Below are 21,258 nucleotides of genomic sequence, written 5' to 3' on the forward strand. Positions count from 1 at the left end.
CATTTCATTCTGCTTTCACAGACACTGGCAGTTCTCCAGTTCCTTGCTGAAGTGGCTATTTGTGCAGGATGGTAATGTGTGTTGTCAGGTTGTGGCTAACACTGTGGTTAAGCTGAGTTGCATCCTTACCAGCATGGGTCATGAGATGGTGATCAGGAGTGGTTGTCTTCCACCCTTTTCATAGCCTGGAGAAAGAAACCAAAGACTTGCATTCATATATTGCCTGACACCACCTGGGGGTTACCCCAAAGTGCTTCACTGCCAATAATTGACACAAAGGACAATGTTAAGTCCTCACAGCTGTCTTCAGTCGATTTGGTTGAGACTAGGGATTCAGTAAGAAATCCATCTTTCTGGGAATGGCATCTTTTTTTCCACTTTACTAATTAGGTGGCAGCGGATGAAGAGGTACAGATCTTTTGTGGACATTTCCTTTAGATTTCATTGCTGACAAGAGATCATCTAAAGAATGGGATCTGCAAGAATTTCTTCCTGAATGCTTGCCTTGCTCGTGCTGAGTTTAATTTCTGCTGCCCTCTGGCATTCTGTAAAACATTGAAAGACTTCTGTACGAGGGAATTGCAGTTTGAATGAGGTGCCGCTTTGAAGCAATAAGGATGCCTTCAGTCTGGTATGAGTCATACTAGCAGATTAGCTGGTGAGGTAATGGTCTTTGCAGAGACAGGGGGATGGATGGATGATGTCACCTTGTTTCACACTGCACCTTCAGCATTACGACCTGCAGTGAGAGCTCAGACCTGATTATACATTACTGAGGATTTGCTGTTGATGAATTACGGTGCTGATCTCTTCTTTCCTTTTCAACTGAAACTTTTCAGTAAGATCCCAGTTCATGGCAGTGGTATAAAATATTTCACCGTGCTCAGCTTTTAAGCCCATTTCCATGTGGAGCAGATGCAGTGCAGCATCACTGCACACTGATGTAATTTGCTGCAGTCCGAAGCCTTCCTGCATACGACTGCAGCCGCAAGAGAATCTTCGAGGGGAGTAAGGAAGACGTTCATAGAACTTTTCTTTATTCAAATGTGCAGGCACTCAGATGCTAGTCCAGAAATTATATTGGATATAAGATCATACGGTGAGAAATGAAACAGTGCTGTCATGCTGGTGCTGCATGTACCTTCATATGCATCAATTTGATCTTCAGTTTGTGTATTGTAACTCTTGTGACATTGCACAATAATTAGAGATGCATTTATAATGGCCATAAAAGGGTTTTCTGTGCTGCTGATTGCTCAGTCAAGGCACACAGGACAAAAGAGGAAGTGAGATAACTACAGAGGGAGAAAGGAATAGAAGGATATGTTAATAGTATTCAGTGATGAAGAGGTTGGGAGGAGGGGCTATGGAGTAGTAAAACTGATTGAGTTCCGTGACCTATCACTCTGCTGTTAACTGAATGATATCCTAGACCTGGGAATAGTGAATGTGGAGGATGAAGGAATGCCCAAGGATGTGTCAGCTCTGCAGTTCATGACTGCACTTAAAATGGAACACATAGGGATTGATGGAACCTGATGCTGCAAAGGAGTTACTGAGAATGGCATTTCTTATTGGTCAGATGACTGAATAGTAAATTATATTTTTACATTATATATTTTCATTCACAATTGTTGTAACCTTAAAGGGACATTTCAACATAATTTTCTATTGAAAGCTCTTGTTCATTAGAGACCAGAACAAGTTTAATTACAAGTGCCAATAAAGTTCAAAGGACTGTCAATGGTTAGTCAAAATCTCATTCTGTATATTGGAACACTGTAATACAATGTAGAGACAAAATTCAGTTTCGGACCTCCCCTTTTAGCCATCCAGCACCATAGCTGATAGGTTTGTCCTTGTTTTGGAGCCCTTCAGAAGATTGAGATTTCTACTAAGTTGATTGTCTAAAGTTCCTACTTCAGTGCAGTACTGAGGGAGTCCTGTATTGTATGAGGAGCCGCCCTGGGATGAAACTGCTTTCCATTTTGTTCCAGTAGTTCAGGTGGGCACTTCTTTTTAAATCCCAGGTGTTATTTGAAATGGGTGTTCAGGTGCCCTGCCCTTCATTCTGCCCTCTAAAGGCCCTTTTTGTTATATCACCCAAAACTAATATGGTCATTTACTGCATTTGCAAGAGCATTGCATATGAGGAAGGTGATTCTGCTCATGGTGTACCCATCCAGAATAACTTGGTTCCTCATTGCAACATCTAATTATTTCTTTGCTATTGGGAGTTCATTCTAGGATTCCATTATTCTTTGTGAGAAAGTTCCTGATATCAGCCTTTAATTTCCTTTCTCCTGATTTGTTTTTGCACCACCTTGCCCTGGACTTGAAATTTATATTAAACGGGACCTGGATTTATCGGTTTGCTATATTGCATTTATAAGATTATCTCTGTTTCGTTTCTAAAGTCCTAGTTGTAAGGTCAGGAAACGCAGCAGGCAGCTTATGAACAGCAAGGTCCCACAAACAGCAGTGAGCTAAATGACCAAATAATCTGTTTTGATGTTGTTTGAGGGGTCGATATTTGCCAGGAAGCCAGAGAGAACTGATCTGCTGTTCACCAAATAGGTTGGAATCTTTTCCATCCAGCTGAGAGAGCAGACAAAGCCTCGGTTTAACTTCTCATTCGATGATGGCACCTTTAACAGTGCAGTACCCCCTCAGTATGTATTTGGCTTATAAACAGATTTCTGTAGCCTTTAGACATAAATGAAACTTTTGACATTGCCTCTAGAGTGAGAAAATTTCTCATTTGTGTCAGTGAGCAGGACTGGACTCAGTACAATCAATACTTGATGTGGTCTGAGATGCAAAGGGATCTAGGTGTTCTAATACATGAGCCACATAAAGTTAGTATTCAGGTACAGTAAGTAATTAAGAAGGCTAATTCAATGCTATTCTTTATTATGAGAGGAATTGAACATAGCAGTAAGGATGTTATGCTTCAGTTACACAGGGCATTGGTGAGACCACATCTCAAATACAGTGTGCAATTTGGGTCTCATTTAAGGAAGGTTTACTAGATTGATACCTGGAATGAGTGAGTTGGCTCATAATAAGGGAAGGTTGGACGGACTGGGTTTGTTTCTGCTTGAGTTTAGAAGAGTGAGGGGTGATTTGAAGTAAATAAGACCCTGAACGGTCTTGACAAGGTTGACATGGAAAGGATGCTTCCTCTTGTGGGTGAGTCCAGAACTAGGAAGCACTGTTTTAAAAATTATGGGTCGTCCTTTTAGGACCAAGATGAAGAGAGGCACTTTGGAACTCTCTGCCTCAGAAGGTTGTGGAAGCGGGGTCATTGAATATTTTTAAGGCAAAGGTAGATAGATTCTTGTTAGGCAAGGGAATCAAAGCTCATCGGGGTTAGATGGGAATGTGGAAATTGAAATACAAGCAAATCAGCCATGATAGTCTTGAAAGGCGGAGCAGGCTTGAGGGGCTGAATGGCCCCACTAATTTTTTAGTTCTATATTCTTATGTCTGAGTAGTGCACTCAACAGTTTGATCACAATTTGTGACTTGGATCCTTCTATCTTGGCAGTGCAGTCAGTGTTTTTTTTTGGACATGAGTTTTGAGCTCCCAAGATTAAATTTGTTTAACTTCATCTGTAATTATTTCAACACCTACTGTTATCTGTTTTTCCTTTTGTGCAAGCAGTAGTTGTCTGTATTAATTTTTGTGCTATTTGTTTTGTCCACTTGTCCAAATCATTTTTATACTTTGAGTTGCCTTCCACTGCCAGTCCTGGTTTCGTGCCATTTGCAATTGGATTTTCAGTTGTAACCGTTACTGTGTGCAAAATGGCAGCTGTGTTTTTTGGGGATGGTTGAGTGATATTATACACTGCTTTTTCTTCGGCACCTCTGAAGTGTTGTCTGATCTGATGTTCAGCAGATCACTGTGTAATTTAGTGAGCTTTTTTGGATATTTGGAAGTTGCACAGTGGGTGAGAGTACATTATACTCTGATGGTTCCTTCAGTTTATCATGGAGATTTCTGGTCCCTAAAAGATCTGAATGCCTGTTACCAACTTGGACTAATTTCCAATTGGATGGAAGAAATAGCCTGACTCTGAACATTTTAGCATACCCACTCCTTGCTAATCTCCACAAACAAATGGCACTTAGTAAATTAGCAACTGTACTTCAGTGAAAAATGATGCTTTGTTCTAAGTTTACCTTCTGTGATCAGATAAGATTTCCTTCAGGCTGTTCCAATCGAATCGATCCCTTGGGATCAAAGCATAATTACCTGCCCTTGAGGGTTTGGCCTTTTTGATTGCCTTTTATACCTGTATTACCAGCCCAATTCCGTATCCACATGTTCTTCCGCAGTGGGGGCATGTTGTTGCGCAGAGGAGTGGAAATCGCAGCCCCAGGTTGGCTTCCTTCTCCTTCCTCTGCTGCCGCCGTTCTGCCGCACTGTAGAGTCGCTGAGCCTTGAAGTGGCTTGCGCCTTGATGGACCAGGAGGTGCCATGCCAAGGGATCGGCAGCATTCTCCCAGTCAGTGGCGTTATTGCCTCCGTGCTTTAGGGCGTCCTTGAATGTATCCTTATACCTTTGTCTTTGGCTGCCCTTTGAACTTTGGCTAATGGAGAGCTGTGAGAAGAGAACTTGCTGAGGGAGGTGGTTTTTGGGCATCCAGAAGCAGTGCCTGTCATGGGAGTTAGTTTGGCAGGAGCAGGGCTTCAGTGCCAGTAGACGCAGCTTCATGGAGGACCCTCATGTTAGTCTAACGGTCTTGCTGCATTTGGACATGACTCCTCGGTACTGAAGCAGTCAGTGAATAGTGCTGAACATTGTGCAATCATCAGCGCACATCCCCACTTCTGACCTTATGATGGAAGGAAGGTCATTCATTGATGGCTGGGCCTAGGGAACTACCCTGAGGAACTCTGGCAGTGATGTCCTGGAACTGAGATGATTGACCTCCAACAACCACAACCATGGTCCTGTGACTCCAACCAGTGGAGAGTTTTCCCCCTGATTCCCATTTTCAGTTTTGCTCGGGCTCCTTGATGCCACACACTTGGTCAAATGTGGTCTTGATGTCAAGGGCAGTGACTCTCACCTCACGAGTTCAGCTCTTCTGTCCATGTTTGAGCCAAGGCTGTAATGAGGTCAGGAGCTGAGTGGCCCTGGTGGAATGCAAACTGAGTGTCAGAGATCAGGTTATTGCCAAGCAAGTGCTGCTTGATGCACACAGATTTGTGCTGTCGATGATCTTTTCTGTGCTGTGGTTTTATCAGAATGTATACACTTAAAGCATTATATAAAAATAAAAGTTGTACATATTCAACATTTTTTTTTATATTGGGATATCTCTGTAACCTCTCTTTCATACATGTACATATATTCATATGCCTGAGTTTATATAATGTGTAACTAGCATTTGAATTCAACAAGCCCTATGATTGAATGTGCAGTTGAAGCCACAGAGCGTATCCCTACTGTCTTCAGCTAAGTGCAGTTGGGTTGCTTAAACAAAGCTATGTATTTTTATGGGAGCTCCTACACTCTTTGTCACTCTGTTTCTGTTGGGAAGTTCCTGGCCTTTTTTTCCTTTCTCATCTTTCTCCACCCACAGGCCTTTTCCCCCCTTCTGTCGCTTGTACATTCAAAGAAACTATTTTGGAGTAAATGGCCAGAGGTGTGTTTTGCCTTGTCTGTGTAACCAGTAGTTCTGAAGCTTGCACTGTTGCTGGCTGTGGGTGTAAACGCATGCTGTATTTGCCTAGTGCTGCTGCCCATAGCTTAAGATGCACATAGGATGTGACTGCTGTACCTACCCCGCAGGCCTTTGGGAACAAAGTAATAATTCCGTCCCTGGATGGCCACCTTTTCCAATGGGACCGAGATCGGGAGAGCATGGAGGCAGTTCCTTTTACAGTGGAGTCACTGCTGGAATCATCCTACCGACTTGGTGACGACTTGGTCTTGGTCGGAGGGAAGTCACGGACAAGCTATGGCTTGGACGCGTACACTGGAAAGGTAAGTGAATCTGTGGATGTAACTCCTGTTTGTAGAATATGTAGACTGGCACAGTACAGAAGTCAGCCATTTGGCCCATTGTGTCTGTGCTGAAGGAGCTACCAGTTAGTTCCACCCTTGAGCTCCTTGCCCAAAGCCTTGCAATTTTTTCTTTTTAACATATAATCAATTTTTCTCATTGTTTTCAAATCTGAAGGGCCCATCGTGTCACATTTTACAATTGATTGAGGTTCATTCTGAAGTTCTTGTTTTAAAAAAAAAAGGAACAGACCGTTACCTAAAGTTGTAATGATTGCTTGACCTGGCCAGAAGTACTACTTCGTTCAGTCCCATGTTGGATTTTGAGTTAACACATGCCATACAACTGATGCCCTGTTGCAAGCAATTGTGCCCAACCAACCAATACTGCCAGAAAAAAGACCTGCTAAATGATGTGGAAGCAAAGGCAGTAAGATCTTTTGCTTGATGGAGGATTGCTGCCCTAGACCTGGGAACATCTTGCTGCTCGTTTCTTTTACGCTTTCTGAAACCCACCTCTCCCAACAGAGCTGTTCCCTGAGGATTATGTGCCACTGTGGGGCTTGAACCCATAATCCGTTGGCTTGGACGAGATCTTACACTTCTGTGTGTAAATGAGACCCTTAGCTCAGGCTTCACTCATATTCTGTTCTGCATCTGGTCTGGTGCTGCATGGGGTAGCGAATGGTAGAAGTGAATGTTTTTCTGTGGCACTGCCACTGTATGGTTTGTTGAAAGGCTCCCTTCTTTTCTCTCTTGCCTCCACCCCCAACAGATGCGCTATGTCTGCTCTGCGGGTGGTTGCCGCCGCTGGGACGCAGAGACGACCGAACAGGCATCGGACCTCCTGCTGCTGCAGCGTACGCAGAAAACAGTCAGGGCTGTGGGCCCTCGATCTGGTGCCGAGAAGTGAGTTAGGTTCACAGTTCTGTTCGTCGGTGAGCTTCTGATTTGAGGTCGGGGGGTGTTTGGAGAAGGATATTTTATGGTGGGGCTATTTGGAGGAGGATGTTTTACAATGGGGGTGGGGGCATGGTATTGGTTTTGGAGGAGGGTGTTAACGCGAGAAATGTTTCTCCCTCTTTCTGCACCCACCCCATTTGGTTTGAAGGAGCTTTTCGTGAACCGGTTCCGCTGTTTTGGCATCAGAGCTAATCATCGGGCGTCATTAGCAAATAGCTTGAGTTGGATGGATAACCTGACTGCAGAACACATTACTAAGGTGTAAAGTAATAGAGAGCCTTGAGTTAATCCCATGCCACTATCTAGAGGGACAAGGGCAGCAGATGCATGGGAACAACACCACCTGGAAGTTCTCCTCTAAGCCTCACACCATCCTGACTTGGAAATATGTCACCGTTCCTTCACTGGGTCAGAACCTTGGAACTCCCTTCCTAACAGCACTGTGGGTGCACCTACACCACATGGACTGCAGCGGTTCAAGAAGGCAGCTCACCACCGCCTTCTCAATAGAAATCGGGGGTGGGCAATAAAAATGCTGGCTTAGCCAGCGATGCCCACGCCCAGTGAAAGAATTAAAAAAAAACTCTGGTTAGGCAGTTTGGTGGGCCACCTTTAGAAACATCACAGGATGCTTTTAAATATTGGAAAGCCGACTGGGGCATTGGGTGCTAGCTAAAATTAATATGTAACAGGGCTTTGAGGGGTGATTAGGTATGTATGAGCTGCAGTGTAAATGGCCATGTTCTGAGAGGCTACCTTGACTTTCTTTCCAGCAACACCTCCATTTTAAAATTCTCAGCCTTGTTTTCAAACCTCCCTGTGGCCTTAACCCCCCTATCTCTGTAATCCCCTCCGGCCCAACAACACTCCAAGTTCTAAGCACCCCTCCCATTCAGGCCTCTTGTGCGTTCCCTATCTTGATCGCTGCACCATTGTTTGCCACTCTGTCAGTTGTCAAGGCCTTAAGTTCTGGAATTTCCTGCCTCCACCTGTCTGCCTCTCCTCCGTTTAAGATTCTTATTAAAGCCTTACCACCTCTTTAACTAAGCTTTTAACTGCTTGTTCTTAATAACGCCTTATGCTGTGTGAAGTTCTGTTTGATAATTTTCCTGTGAAGCTCCTTTCACTCCATTGAAGGTGCTATATAAATGCAAGTTGTTGCTAGTTGTGTGACAAACTTGATGTGCTTTATTTTCTGAAGGTGGAACTTCAGTGTTGGGCACTATGACCTAAGGTTTATTCGAGATACGGCATCGAGAATCAACTACATTGAGAGTAGTTCCAGTGCCAGCAGTAAGAATGGCCAATCAAAGATCTTCTCTGAAGGGGACAAGGAAGCCACTGTAAAAGACCGGGTCATAAAGGTCTCTGTCTCAGACTGGAAGGTGATGTCTTTTAGCAACAAACGAGGTGGGCAACTTGAGTGGGAGCACCAGGTAACAAATTCTTAATGCACGGGCCTAATATCAAGAGGCAATTGTTTTTTAGAACCTGTCAAATTCAAAATTCTGTACTCCTGTGCTCCAGGGGTTTGTGACTTACATTGACGTATTCTTACCTTCTGCCATTGTCTGGCTAGTTCTGTACTCCAGTCGCATCAGCCTGGTTGGTAGAGGATGGGGAAGTGATCCCGGTCAGCCTCTTCGACGATGCCAGTTACTCCGCTAGTCACGGCAACGAAATGGATGACGAGGAAGATCTGGTGGAGGCGGCAAGAGGAGCAGCCGAGTCGGCAGAGTCTGGTGTCTATCTTGGTAAGGGGATGAAGCCAAACTGCAGTGGCCAAGTGCAGAGTAAGCTAGCATTTTAAACCTGTCAGCTTGGCACCTTGGTGTGTGGGCTGTGTTAACATGAGGACATGGCTTTAATGGTGTAATTATCCATGCAGTGAGTTCCTGACCCCTAGTTGGGTATTCCAAAAGTAGTCTAGGTCCTTCCTGAACCTCCAGGAAACAGCAATTGAAATGGCTTTTGGAAAGACTGTCAAAAGGCCAAGTTCCGTATGAAAAGCTTTCAGGGAAACGCGACTGGTAATTTGCCCACAGCATATTGCCACAATCAGCAGCAAGTCTGTTTTTGGAGGTTGGCTGAGGGATAAATAATGGCCAGGGCACCAAGAAAGACTGCTCTGCACTTCCAAGATAGTGTCGTGAGAACTTTTGTGACAGAGGGCTTTCAAATAAATAGAGGTGGGGAGGTTTCTGGAGAAGGGATACGTAGGCTAACAAAGCAAAAGGATATGGCAGCATTGCTGGGTAGCTATTTAGGTAATGATACCCAGAGTGTGACAGGAAGAGACAGAGTGTACAAACATTAAAAAAAACAGCAGCAAATAGGGCCAAAGGGGAAAAAATGGTTAAAAAGGCAAAATTAGTGGCTCTTTACTTAAATGCATGTAGTACTTGGAACAAGATAAATGAATTAACGTCACAAATAGAGGTCAATGGGTATGTTTTTATCGCCATTACGGAGACATGGTTACAAGGTGATCAAAGTTGGGAACTAAATATTCAGGGGTTTGTGACTTTTTGAAAGGACAGGCAGGAAGGAAAGGGTGGTGGGGTAGCTTTGTTAGTGCAAGATGCAATAAGTACAGTAACAAGAAATGATCTTGGATCTGAAGATGTAGAATCCATATGGGTGGAGGTAAGAAATGACGAGGGGAAGAAGACACTGGTGGGAGTAGTCTATAGGCCCCCTAACAGTAGTTATACTGTAGGACAGAGAATAAATCCGGAGATAGAGGGCATGTAAAAAAGGCAGCACATTAATCATGGGTGACATTAATCTTCATGTAGATTGGGAAAATCAAATTGGTAGAGGTAGCCATGAGCAAGAATTCATTGTGTATTTGGGGCACTTTCCTAGAGCAATATGTTGTGGAACCAACCAGGGATCATGCTATTTTGGATCTGGTAATGAGGCAGGTTTAATAAATGATCTCAGAATAAACGATCCCCTAGGAAACGGTAACCATAACATGGTAGAATGTAGCATTCAGTTTGAGTGTAAGAAACTTGGGTTGGAAACAACTTGTGCTAAAATTAAATAAGGGTAATTACAAAGGAGTGAGGCCAAAGTTGGCTGGAGGACTGGGGAAGGAATTTAGCAGAAAAAGCGGTTGATGAGGAATGGCAGACATTTAAGAAAATAGTTCATGACTCACAACAAAGATATATCCCAGTGAGAAAGAAGGATTCTAGGAAGGGGATAAACCAACTATGGTTAACCAAGGAAGTTCAGGATAGCATCAAATTGAAAGAAAAAACATAGTGTGGCAAAGATTAGTAGTAAGCCAGAGGATTGGGAAAGTTTTAAAAACCAACAAAGGATGGCCAAAAGGAGAAAATAAACTTTGAGGGTAAACTAGCAAGTAGTATAAATATAGACAGTAAGAGCTTCTTTAAATATATAAAAAGGAAGAGAGAGGCCAAAGTGAACATAGAGAATGAGGCTGGGGAAATAATAATGGAGAACCAGGAAATGACAGAGAAGTTGAATAAATACTTTGCATCAGTCTTCATGGTAAAATACACTAATAGCATTCCAAAAATACTAATCAAGAGGAAATAAATATAATAACTATCAGTAGAGTAAAAAATACTAGGGGAACTAATGGGGCTAAAGGCCGATAAGTCCCCTGGACCTGATGGGTTGCATCCTAGGATATTAAAGGAGGTAGCTACAGAAATAGTGGATGCACTGGTAGTAATCTTCCAAGAATCCTTAGATTCTGGATAAGTCCCAGGGGATTGGAAAACGGCTAATGTAATACCCTTATTCAAAAAGGAAGGGAGACAAAAAACAGGGACCTATAGGCCAGTTAGCTTAACATCTGTCATTGCAAAAATGTTGGAGTCTATTGTAAAGGATGTAATAGTAGAGCATTTAGAAATACATAATCTAATCAAGCAGAGTCAGCATGGCTTCATGAAGAGGAAACCATACCTGACAAATTTATTAGAATTCTTTGAGGAGGTAACAAGCAGGATAGATAAAGGGAAACCAGTAGATGTAATATATTTGGATTTCCAAAAGGCATTCGATAAGGTACCGCACATAAGGCTGCTCAATAAGAAGAGTCCATGATGTTGGGGGTAGTAAATTAGCATGGATAGAGGACTGGCTAACTAATAGAAGACAGAGTTGGGATATGGGGGACATTTTTAGGATGGCCACCTGTAACTCATGGAGTGCCACAGGGATCAGTGCTGGAGCCACAATTATTTACAACATATATTAATGACTTGGATGAAGGAAGTGAATGTATTATTGCCAAGTTTGCGGATGATGCAAAAATAGGTAGGAAGGCAAGTGGTGAGGATGACACACAGTCTAAAGAGGATCCTTTATTTTTCTGGATGGATGTATTAAAAAAGGGAAAATGGCTTTCCTCACCTGTAACTTTCCTGTGGTCTTCTAAATCATTTAATCTGTTCAGAACCCTGAATAAAAGAAAGGAAATGTATAAGTGAAATTCCTAAGAATGAGGTATCAACCTGGTGAAGCTACAACACAGGACTACTTGCATGCTAAACAGCTTAAGCAGCAAGAGATAGAGCTCTGATTCCACAATTGGCGGATCAGATCTAAGCTCTGCAGTCCTGCCTCATCCAATCGTGAATAGTGGTAGACAATTAAACAATTCACTGTAGGAGGAGGCTTCACAAATATCCCTACCCTCAATGATGGGGGAGCCCAGCACATCAGTGGAAAAGATAAGGCTGAAGCATTTGCAACAATCTTCAGCCAGAAGTGCCGAGTGGATGATCCATCTTGGCCGCTTCCAGAGGGCCCCAGCATCTCAAATTCCAGTCTTTAGCCAATTTGACTCTCTCCACATGATGTCAAGAAACAGCTGAAGGCACTGGATATTGCAAAGGTTATGGGCCCTGACAATATTCCGCAATAGTACTGAAGAACTTGCTGCACCCCTGGCCAAGCTGTTCCAGTACAGCTACAACACTGGCATCTACCCGGTTATGTGGAAAATTGACCAGGTATGTCCTGTACACAAAAGGCAGGACAAATGTTCACCATTCGCAACTCCTCAGACATTGAAACAGACAATGTCGGAATGCAGCAAGACCTGGACAATATGCAGGCTTGGGCTGACAAGTGGCAAGTAACATCTGTGCCACACAAGTGTCAGTCAATGACCATCTCCAACAAGAGAGCACCTAACTATCGCTCAAATGCATTACCATTACTGAATTCCCCCACTGTCAACATCCTGGGGTTACCATTGACAAGAAACTGAACTAGACTAGCCATATTAATATTGCGGCTACAAGAGCAGGTTAGAGGCTGGGTATCGTGTGACGAGTAATTCGCCTCCTGACTCCCTAAAGCCTGTCCACCATCTACAAGACACAAGTCAGGAGTGTGATGGAGTACTCCCCACTTGCCTGGATAAGTGCAGCTCTAACAACACTTAAGAAGTTTGGCACCATCCAGGACAAAGCAGCTTGATTGGCACCACATTCACAAACATTCACTCCCTCCACCACTGACGCACAGTGGCAGCAGTGTGTACCATCTACAAGATGCACTGCAGAGACTCACCAAGGCTCCTTAAACAGCACCTTCCAAACCCACGACCACTACCATCTAGAAGGACAAGGGCAGCAATAGGTGGGAACACCACCAACTTGAAGTTCCCCGCCAAGCCACTCACCAGCCTGACTTGGAAATATATTGCCGTTCCGTCACTGTCACTGGGTCAAAATCCTGGAACTCCTTTCTAACAGCACTGTGGACTATCTACACCACATGGACTGCAGCGGTTCAAGAAGGCAGCTCACCACCACCTTCTCAAGGGCAACTAGGGATGGGCAACAAATACTGGCCCAGCCAGTGAAGCCCACATCCCGTAAATGAATTTTAAAAACCCAGCAAAACCAAGCAATGCATGGAGTAAATTGCAGTAAAGTGTAATTCAAAGTGCGAATACCCCACAAATTGCCTTCCTTTTAAGAAGCCTAATGGATCAAACCAGGTCCCAGGACTCTCACTTTTATCGTAGTTCTGTAGGCAGAGCCTTGCCTGAATTTGAGAGCTTCAAAGCTCATGTCCACCTGTGGCTTGGCCTAAATTTTACCACAAGAGATTCAATTGATCATTGCATGAACCATGCCTAATGCCTGTGACCCGTGTATACCGAGGTTCCGCTGGTGGGAATGCCTATGACCCGTGTATACAGAGGTTCCGCTGGAGGGAATGCCTGTGACCCGTGTATACAGAGATTCCGCTGGTGGGAATGCCTGTGACCCGTGTATACCGAGGTTCCGCTGGTGGGAATGCCTGTGACCCTTGTATACCGAGGTTCCGCTGGAGGGAATGCCTGTGACCCATGTATACAGAGGTTCCGCTGGTGGGAATGCCTGTGACCCGTGTATTCCGAGGCTCTGCTGGTGGGAATGCCTGTGACCCATGTATACCGAGGCTCTGCTGGTGGGAATGCCTGTGACCCGTGTATACCGAGGTTCTGCTGGTGGGAATGCCTGTGACCCGTGTATACCGAGGTTCCGCTGGTGGGAATGCCTGTGACCCGTGTATACCGAGGTTCCGCTGGTGGGAATGCCTGTGACCCGTGTATACCGAGGTTCCGCTGGTGGGAATGCCTGTGACCCGTGTATACCGAGGTTCCGCTGGTGGGAATGCCTGTGACCCGCGTATACCGAGGTTCCGCTGGTGGGAATGCCTGTGACCCGTGTATACCGAGGCTCTGCTGGTGGGAATGCCTGTGACCCGTGTGTACAGAGGTTCTGCTGGTGGGAATGCCTGTGACCCGTGTATACAGAGGTTCCGCTGGTGGGAATGCCTGTGACCCGTGTATACCGAGGTTCCGCTGGTGGGAAGAAGTTTCAGAGAATCATAGCCCCTGATTAAGATTCAGCTCCCAGGAAGTGATTAGATGGAGTAGGGTGGGAGGGGGCTCATGTAAAGAGTAAACTAGTTGTGCCGAATTGCCTGTTTCTGTGCTGTAAATACTGTGTAATGAAATGCTGTATTTGATGTAATGGAAGATTTCAGGGAACGGATATGGCCGTGGACAGCTGCTTATGGTTTTCAATGAGTTGAAGGGTGCAATGAGAGAATCCACAGCTCGTTGATCAGCATTTGAAAGAGTAACATAGATACCAGCTATGTGCATCCATCCCTATCTTCATTAGCCCTGATCTTGAACCAAAGTCTTTCCACTTCAGGTGCTTACTGGCGTAATGTATCTCTGCCATTTTCTGTTTTTTTTTCAGTTTGTAATTTTTTTAATATACCGTATTTTGTGAAGTTGAGACAACTGCAATTTAACAGCAAAATACTGGATGAATTTTCTAGCTCACCAAGCTCTTGCACATTCCTGCTATTTCTAAACATTCCTATTCTCCCACTGTTATTATAGGCATGTACAAGGGACAGCTGTATATGCAGTCGTCTGTTAAATTGTGCGACAAGTTCCCATTGATGGTGTCGGCCATTGAGGACCCTGGGGACAATGGAGTCATGCCTTTGCCTAATGTCAGATGGAAGCCTCTAATCCGTAAGCAACTGCAGATCTGAAGCAAAGCTTCAATTGTTTCACTTCCGTTTGTCTTAAACTTTGTTTTTTTCCCAGAAAATACAGCCGCTGTAATCACTTACGAAATGCAGTGCTCTCGTTTTTAGTACCTGTATCACTTATTTAATATAGAGTGCGTGTAAGAGCATAGAAACGGCTCTCTGGTATTTATGCTTCACACCCTATACTTCAGCTCTATTAGCATAATCTTTTCCTTCTTTTCGCTCATCTGCTGATCTAACTTCCTCTAAAGTGCATCAATGCCAATGCCTCAGCTACTCCCCATGTTAGCCAAACCCACATTCTAACCACTCCGAGCAAAGACATTTTCCTGAATTCCTGATTTACGTAAATGAATGCCCATCATTGCATTCTGTGACCATTTCAGTCCCATTTCAAACAGGTGCTGCCAGGCCTGACGAGTTTTTCCTGCATTTTTTTTTTGTCTTCATTTCAGCATTCCGCTTTTCCATTTAAAATCTGTTTAGTCCGCAATTCTGAAGTTTCGGAAGGAATCTTAGTGAAGCCTTTTGATCTTTTATGAGGTGCACTCTGCCTCTCACCAGTCTTTCCATCTGTGAATGTTTGATTGGAAAAAGGCAGCAAAGGAATGCTCCATGCAATGCCTGCACCCCAGACCGACCCCCGCCCGCCCCCCCCCCCCCCGACCCACCACCACCCAGTCACTCCTTCCCTGACCCACAATAAACTGCAGTTTGTGCTTTAGGCTGAGCCAGCTGAGGGCTTGGAACTAAAATTCTCATTCAATAAATGGCTGCATCTTCCCTGCTAACGCTCCTGCATTCTTGCTGGTCACCAAAGCTGTTCCTGCCTTCCAGTGCCTTGCTTCCTCGGGCTGATGTTCCTCTTCAGATGTTACCCCTTTTTCCAGTAATGCCACCCCGCCCGACTGTATCTCCCATCTACATTGGCCGGCTGATGGTCAGCTTCCCTGATGGCTGTCTGTCTGTCTCATGCTTCAAGCCTCTTCTGCAACCTGCGCACTGAGTATTTCCTAGACAAAACAGTGAACAGCAACCCTTTCTCTGCTTTCCCTGTCCTGCTTCCTGTGCCCAGATTTTTCTTTTGTCACTCATGCAAATGTTCAGTAGATTGGCCCCTGGCATGAGAAGGTTGTCCTATGGAGAGGGGCTGAGTAAATTGGGTCTATATACTCTGTTTGGAAGGATGAGAGGTGATCTCATGGAAATGTACAAGATTATGAAGGTATTTACAGGGTCGATTCTGAGATTTTGTTTCCCCTGGCTGGGGAATCTAGAACGGGCGCACAGTCTCAGGATAAGGGGTCGATCATTTAGGACTGAGATGAGGAGAAATGCCTTCAATCAAAGGGTAATGAATCTTTGGATTTCTCTACTCCAGAGGGTTGTGGCTGTTCCATCATTGAATATTTTTAAAATTCATCTTTAAGGGATGTGGGCTTCGCTGGCAAGTTTAGCATTTATTGCCCATCCCTAAGTGCCCTTGAGCAGGTTGTAGTGAGCTGCCTTCTTGAGCTGCTGCAGTCCATGTGGTGTAGGTACACCCACGGTGCTGTTAGGGAGGGAGTTCCAGGATTTTGACCCAGTGACACTGAAGGAACGGCGATATATTTTCAGGATGGTGTGTGGGTTTGGAGGGGAGCTTGCATTTGATCGTGTTCCCATGCGCCTGCTGCCCTTGTCTTTCTAGCTGGTAGCGGTCGTGGGTTTGGAAGGTGCTACCTGATTATTTTGTGTCTCGGAGAATTGAGGGATATGTGGAGTGGGTGGGAAAGTGCAGTTGAGGCAGAAGATCTTACAACTTTTGGATCTAATTTCATAATCTCCAGAGTTGATTTATTCAGTCAATAAGTTTTGCCCTACTTCTTGAATTCTTTCCAATTTCAATTTTAAGTGCCATTTTAATGGACATGTATGTCCTAGTATAGACCCTAATTTCGGACCGATTTGGATGTATAAAATGACAGCATAAGTATACACTTGTGGGCCCTTCCTTTCAGCTTCCTCTTGGCTATTCCAAGTCAGGCATACTCTTTCTGATGGGTGGAAGAAGAGGAAAAGAATAATCATTGGGACCGGTGTACTTGAGCAAATGGAAACTTCTTCAGACTCGTAACTTTATTACTTCTAGCATGAGCTGGATTAGTATTTTACTGTGGCGGGAGCGTAGGTCCCACAGTGAGGTGTGTGTGCAATTGCCATTTGGCCCACCGGGTGAGAGTGTTGGACCATTCTTCTTGATACACCTTTGAAGAAAGACAAAGGCACTGTATATACATGTGAGCTTTGCTCAGCATGTTCCAAATTGTGTCTCAGCTTTTGTGATCGCTGATGTATTGTAGAAATGCAGCAGCCAATTTATACACAGCAAGATCCCACAAACACAATGGAATAAATGATCAGAGCATTTTTTTGTCTAGATAATTGGTTGAGGGATAGATGTTGGCCAGGATGCCGGGGGGGGGTGGGGGGGGGCACTGTGCTGTGAGATGGCAGACTGGAGCCTTGGCTTAACATTTGATCCGAAAGATGGCGCCTGGGTTTGAACCCACACTTGGTTAAGAGATGAGAGTGCTACTTATCGAGCCATGGCAGACGAGGAATACGAGGATACTGTCATTTAAAGTTTGTTTTTTCTTTTTTTTTTAAAAAAAAAGATTCGCCGGCTAGAACACCAGCATTGATTACGTCTGACGAGCATGATAAATGCCTCATCAATGATAGACATTCTCACGATGAATATAGCAATGGAGCTTTGTCAATTTTGCAGTACCCGTACGGTAAGTTACAACTTCTCTTCTGAGCTAAGTGTCTTGATCTTGTGAAGTGTATGCACAACTTAAACTACAAAATTCTTGCTCCCATCTTTTGTCAGTAATTGGGCTTTTCATATCTCCCTCCATTTTAAGGGGCTGTATAGTTTGTGCTTTTAATACATGGTCGTAAATGTCATTGGTTTACCATCCTTGGCCCTACAGTCTAGTTCTAATAAGTTTTTTGTATTCTGAGAGCTAATGGAGCTTTATTGGGAGGTTACCCAGGATCTTTTAATTTTTTTATCCATTATAAAAACACAATGCTGGAAATCCTCAACAGGCCTGACAGCACCTGTGGAGAGAGAGAGAGAGACAGAATTAACGCTTTGAGACTTTTATTTTGCTGTTAATAACCCACTGGACCAATGCTTTGTGTCTTTAACACCACCATTGCCAGTTCCTTTCCTTGTGTTCCATGACATCTTTTTCATTTAACCACCCCCCCTCCCGCCCTCTAGAACTAGGAGCCACTGCTTAAAAGAAGGGGTCGCCCATTTAAGACACAGGTGAGGAGAGAATTTTTGAGTGTCTTGAGTCTTTGGAGCTCTGCTTCCACCACCTTTTGAGGAAGAGAGCCTTTGAATATTTTAAGGCAGAGCTAGATAGATTCTTGATAAGCAAGGGGAGGGGGCTGAAAAGTTATCGGGGGGTAGGTGGGAATATGGAGTTGAGGTTACGATCGGATCAGCCATAATCTTATTGAATGCCGGAGCAGGTTTGAGGGGCTGAATGGCCGCCAACTCCTAATTCGTACGTTCGTATGTATGTTCATATGTAACCTATCCCTGACCTCTCCTGCTCCATCTGCTCCTCCCCTTTCTCAACAGCATAAAACCCGTCACATTCCTACCTCTTCAGTTCTGATGAAGAGCTGTATTGGACTCGATGCTGCCAGACCTGCTGAGTATTTCAGCGCTCTGTTTTTATTTCAGGTCTCTGGCATCTGCAGTATTTTGCTTTTATTTAAGTGTTTGTCCAGTGTGATATGGGTAAGGCCCTATAATAGCACCCCATGTGTACTCGTTGCCCGGTGATGAAATGTTTTAAGATTAGTGTATGGTTAGTTTTGCCTGTCTGATTCTTTTGGCCTTTCCCATTCTCTCCCTCTGTTGGGAGACAGTTCCATGGGTGACAGCATCACTTGCTGAAGAGTCTACTAGTCACGTCGGCCTAGACTGTGAACTTTGTTACCATTTTCCAGCAGGAGTTTTAATCTTGCAGTGACTCTCGCACAGTTTCCAATCATGTTTATACTCGATACTCTCAGCATTATTGGACATGGCAATGTAGTGGTTATCTTCCTGGACCTGAAGGCCTGGACTACATTCGCAGAACATCTGCTCAAATCTCGCAATGCAATTTGACATTTTGAATCTTCATTTTTTAAAAAAAAATGTATACCTGAAGTAAAACTCTGGAGTCAGTAACAGTGACCATGAAGCTGTCAGATTGGCGCAAACGTGTTTGGGGAAGGAAACTTGCTATCCTTATCTGGTCGGAGTTCTGTGTAAATTGGGTCCTTAACTAACTTCTGAAGTAGCTTAGCAAATCAGTCAGATGTATTAAATTGGTGGTTTCCGAAGGCCTGCTGAAAACACCTTGGCACCAGGGATGGGGAATAAATCCGGTTTTGCTAGAGAACCCTGGACCCGGAACGGAATAAAGACAGTAAAATTCCCATTACCATGGGTGGAACAGCAGAGGGCGCCAGGTGGCCAGATACCAGAAAACAAGACTCCCCCTTTTCCATTTGGTCTCTTTATATAAAAATAACAGCTGCACTGAAGAACCAAAGTTCTAAGTTAGCAGTTCATGTGGGTGTGCTGATGCTGACACTGTGCTTCTGGGTATAGCGTAGAGAAAACTTTACCTGCTTTGGTAGGGAATTTGATTGGCATGTTGGCGGGGCAGAGGAATCCAGACCGGAGTGCCAGATCCTCAGAAATTTCCAGTGATCACGAAGGAAAAGTTCACTGTCTTCCCCTGTGCACAGACCTGTGATTGCAAGCGTTGCACCCATTTGACCCCGAGGCTTTGCAGTGGGAAAGGTTACGACGTCAGGCATACAAAGAGTTCAGGTGGTTCTGTCTGAGGTGTGTCAACCGCCTCGTCGTTCACATAGGGAAAAATATCCTCCCACTTCAGCCCGTAATACCTGCACAGAGGTGGGATAATGCCGCTTTTCCCATTGTGAAGCTTTTCTTTGGTTAAATCGGAGTTGTGTTTGAGAGTCGGCAAAGTTGTTTTTTTTTTACTTTGCCACCGGTTGTACAAAACTCAGCACCGGGGACCACCGGGTTAAAAACTCTGAGCTGAGGGAGGAGAACCGGTTCGGAGGGGTTTGCTTTGAGCAGGGTGTGCTTTCCCGAAGTGGGTGGTTGTGACAATGGTCGCTTTTAGGAGAAGAGTGGAGAAATATTCAAAAATATTCAAGAGGCGATTCACAGGAAAGACGGCGAATAAAATTTGCCACCTGATAGATGAGGATAGGTGACTGAAAGCTGGGTCAAAGAGGTGGTGTTTTAAAGTGCATCTCAGAGGGGAGAGGTTCAGAGGGAATTCCAGTGCTTTGGGCTGAGGCAGCTGACGACACAGTCACCAATGGTAGTGCAGTGAAAATCGGGAATGTGCAGAATGTCAGGATTAGTTGAGATTTTGGAGAGCCGCAGGGCCAGAGGAGGTTCAGAGATTGTGTGGCAAGCGAAGAGGAATTTGAAATGAAGGGTGGGGATTTCTAAAATTGACGTGTTGGCTCGTGGGTGTGCAATGCAGGCCAGCGAGTATGAGCCAGGATATGGGCGAGCAGAGCTTCAGGTGAGTTTGAATTTGTTGCTGGTGGACAGCTTTGTTTTCGAATCATCTTGATTCATGGGACGCGGGCCTTACTGGCAAGGTCAGCATTTGGTGCCCCGTCCCTAATTGCCCTTGAACTGAGTGGCTTGCTTGGCCATTTCAGAGGGCAGTTAAGAGACAACCACATTGCTGTGGGTCTGGAGTCACATGTAGACTAGACCGGGTAAGGATGGTAGATTTACTTCCCTAAAAAGGACACTAGTGAACCAGATGTGTTTTTACCACGCATCACTGAGACTAGCCTTCAGATTTATTAGTTGAATTTAAGTTCCCTAGTTGCCTTGGTAGGATTTGAACCCATGTCCCCAGAGTATTAGCCTGGATTTCTGGATTACTACCCCAAGTGACATTACCACTACACCTCTGCCTCTGCTGAATCTGCTTCCTATGTTTGTGTTGGCAGACAATGGTTTTCATTTGCCTTACTATGTGAGAGAGAGAAGCAAGCGGGACACGCAGATTTCCATCAGAGTCTTCGACTCCAGGAGGGCGAAGAAGAAAATGAAAAGTAAAGATCCCATTCTCCTGCTGGAATGGTGGAGGGAGATTGCTGGCACCATCCTCTTCTGCATCTTTGCAACTACCTACATTGTTCGTAAGCTCGTCCGACATCCAGCCTCAGTTACAGTACGTGCTGCAAACCGCTCTGTTTAGTTACCTTCCAGAAACGTTTTGCTGTTAATTACTTTGGGTACTAGTCCACTCTGGATAAATAGGGTATAGCCTTGAGCTTTTTTTTTAATATATTCAGGTCTGGAATGCTGGTGCATCCACCCTTTATTGTACAGAGTCCGCCGTTGCTAAAAAATATTCTTGTGATTCTTAGTATAATTGTTTAATAATTTCTAGATTCTATGTTCAGCACTTGCTTCTGGAAAATGAGTTTTATATGATTTTCTCCATTAAGCTGAACATTTGAGATTCTATTCCTACAGAGATATCTTTACAAATTTCTATTTAAAAAATTATTTCTATGATTTGGTTGGAGCCCATAAGCTTGAGTGGATGCTTTCTATCTCTCTCCGTTCTTTGTCATTGTGCACGCT

The 21,258-nt window shown here is 44.4% G+C and overlaps 1 protein-coding gene and 1 long non-coding RNA gene across 2 annotated transcripts in view; both read left to right on the plus strand.

Annotated features, from left to right (window-relative positions):
• The window catches only part of LOC144687906 (uncharacterized), a 572,568-nt gene that overhangs the window by 518,424 nt on the left and 32,886 nt on the right, over positions 1-21,258 (plus strand). The gene's annotated exons all lie outside the window — the stretch shown is intronic.
• eif2ak3 (eukaryotic translation initiation factor 2-alpha kinase 3) overlaps positions 1-21,258 on the plus strand; it is a 75,551-nt gene that overhangs the window by 24,637 nt on the left and 29,656 nt on the right. Inside the window, exons 3-9 of the mRNA XM_078554441.1 lie at positions 5,808-6,002; positions 6,796-6,929; positions 8,185-8,419; positions 8,563-8,737; positions 14,386-14,523; positions 17,201-17,323; positions 20,616-20,839. Of these exons, the coding sequence (XP_078410567.1) occupies positions 5,808-6,002; positions 6,796-6,929; positions 8,185-8,419; positions 8,563-8,737; positions 14,386-14,523; positions 17,201-17,323; positions 20,616-20,839 (1,224 nt within the window). The remainder of the gene's footprint in view (positions 1-5,807; positions 6,003-6,795; positions 6,930-8,184; positions 8,420-8,562; positions 8,738-14,385; positions 14,524-17,200; positions 17,324-20,615; positions 20,840-21,258) is intronic.

Source organism: Cetorhinus maximus, chromosome 1 (genome assembly GCF_964194155.1).
Source record: "Cetorhinus maximus chromosome 1, sCetMax3.hap1.1, whole genome shotgun sequence".
Classification (NCBI taxonomy): Eukaryota; Metazoa; Chordata; class Chondrichthyes; order Lamniformes; family Cetorhinidae; genus Cetorhinus; species Cetorhinus maximus.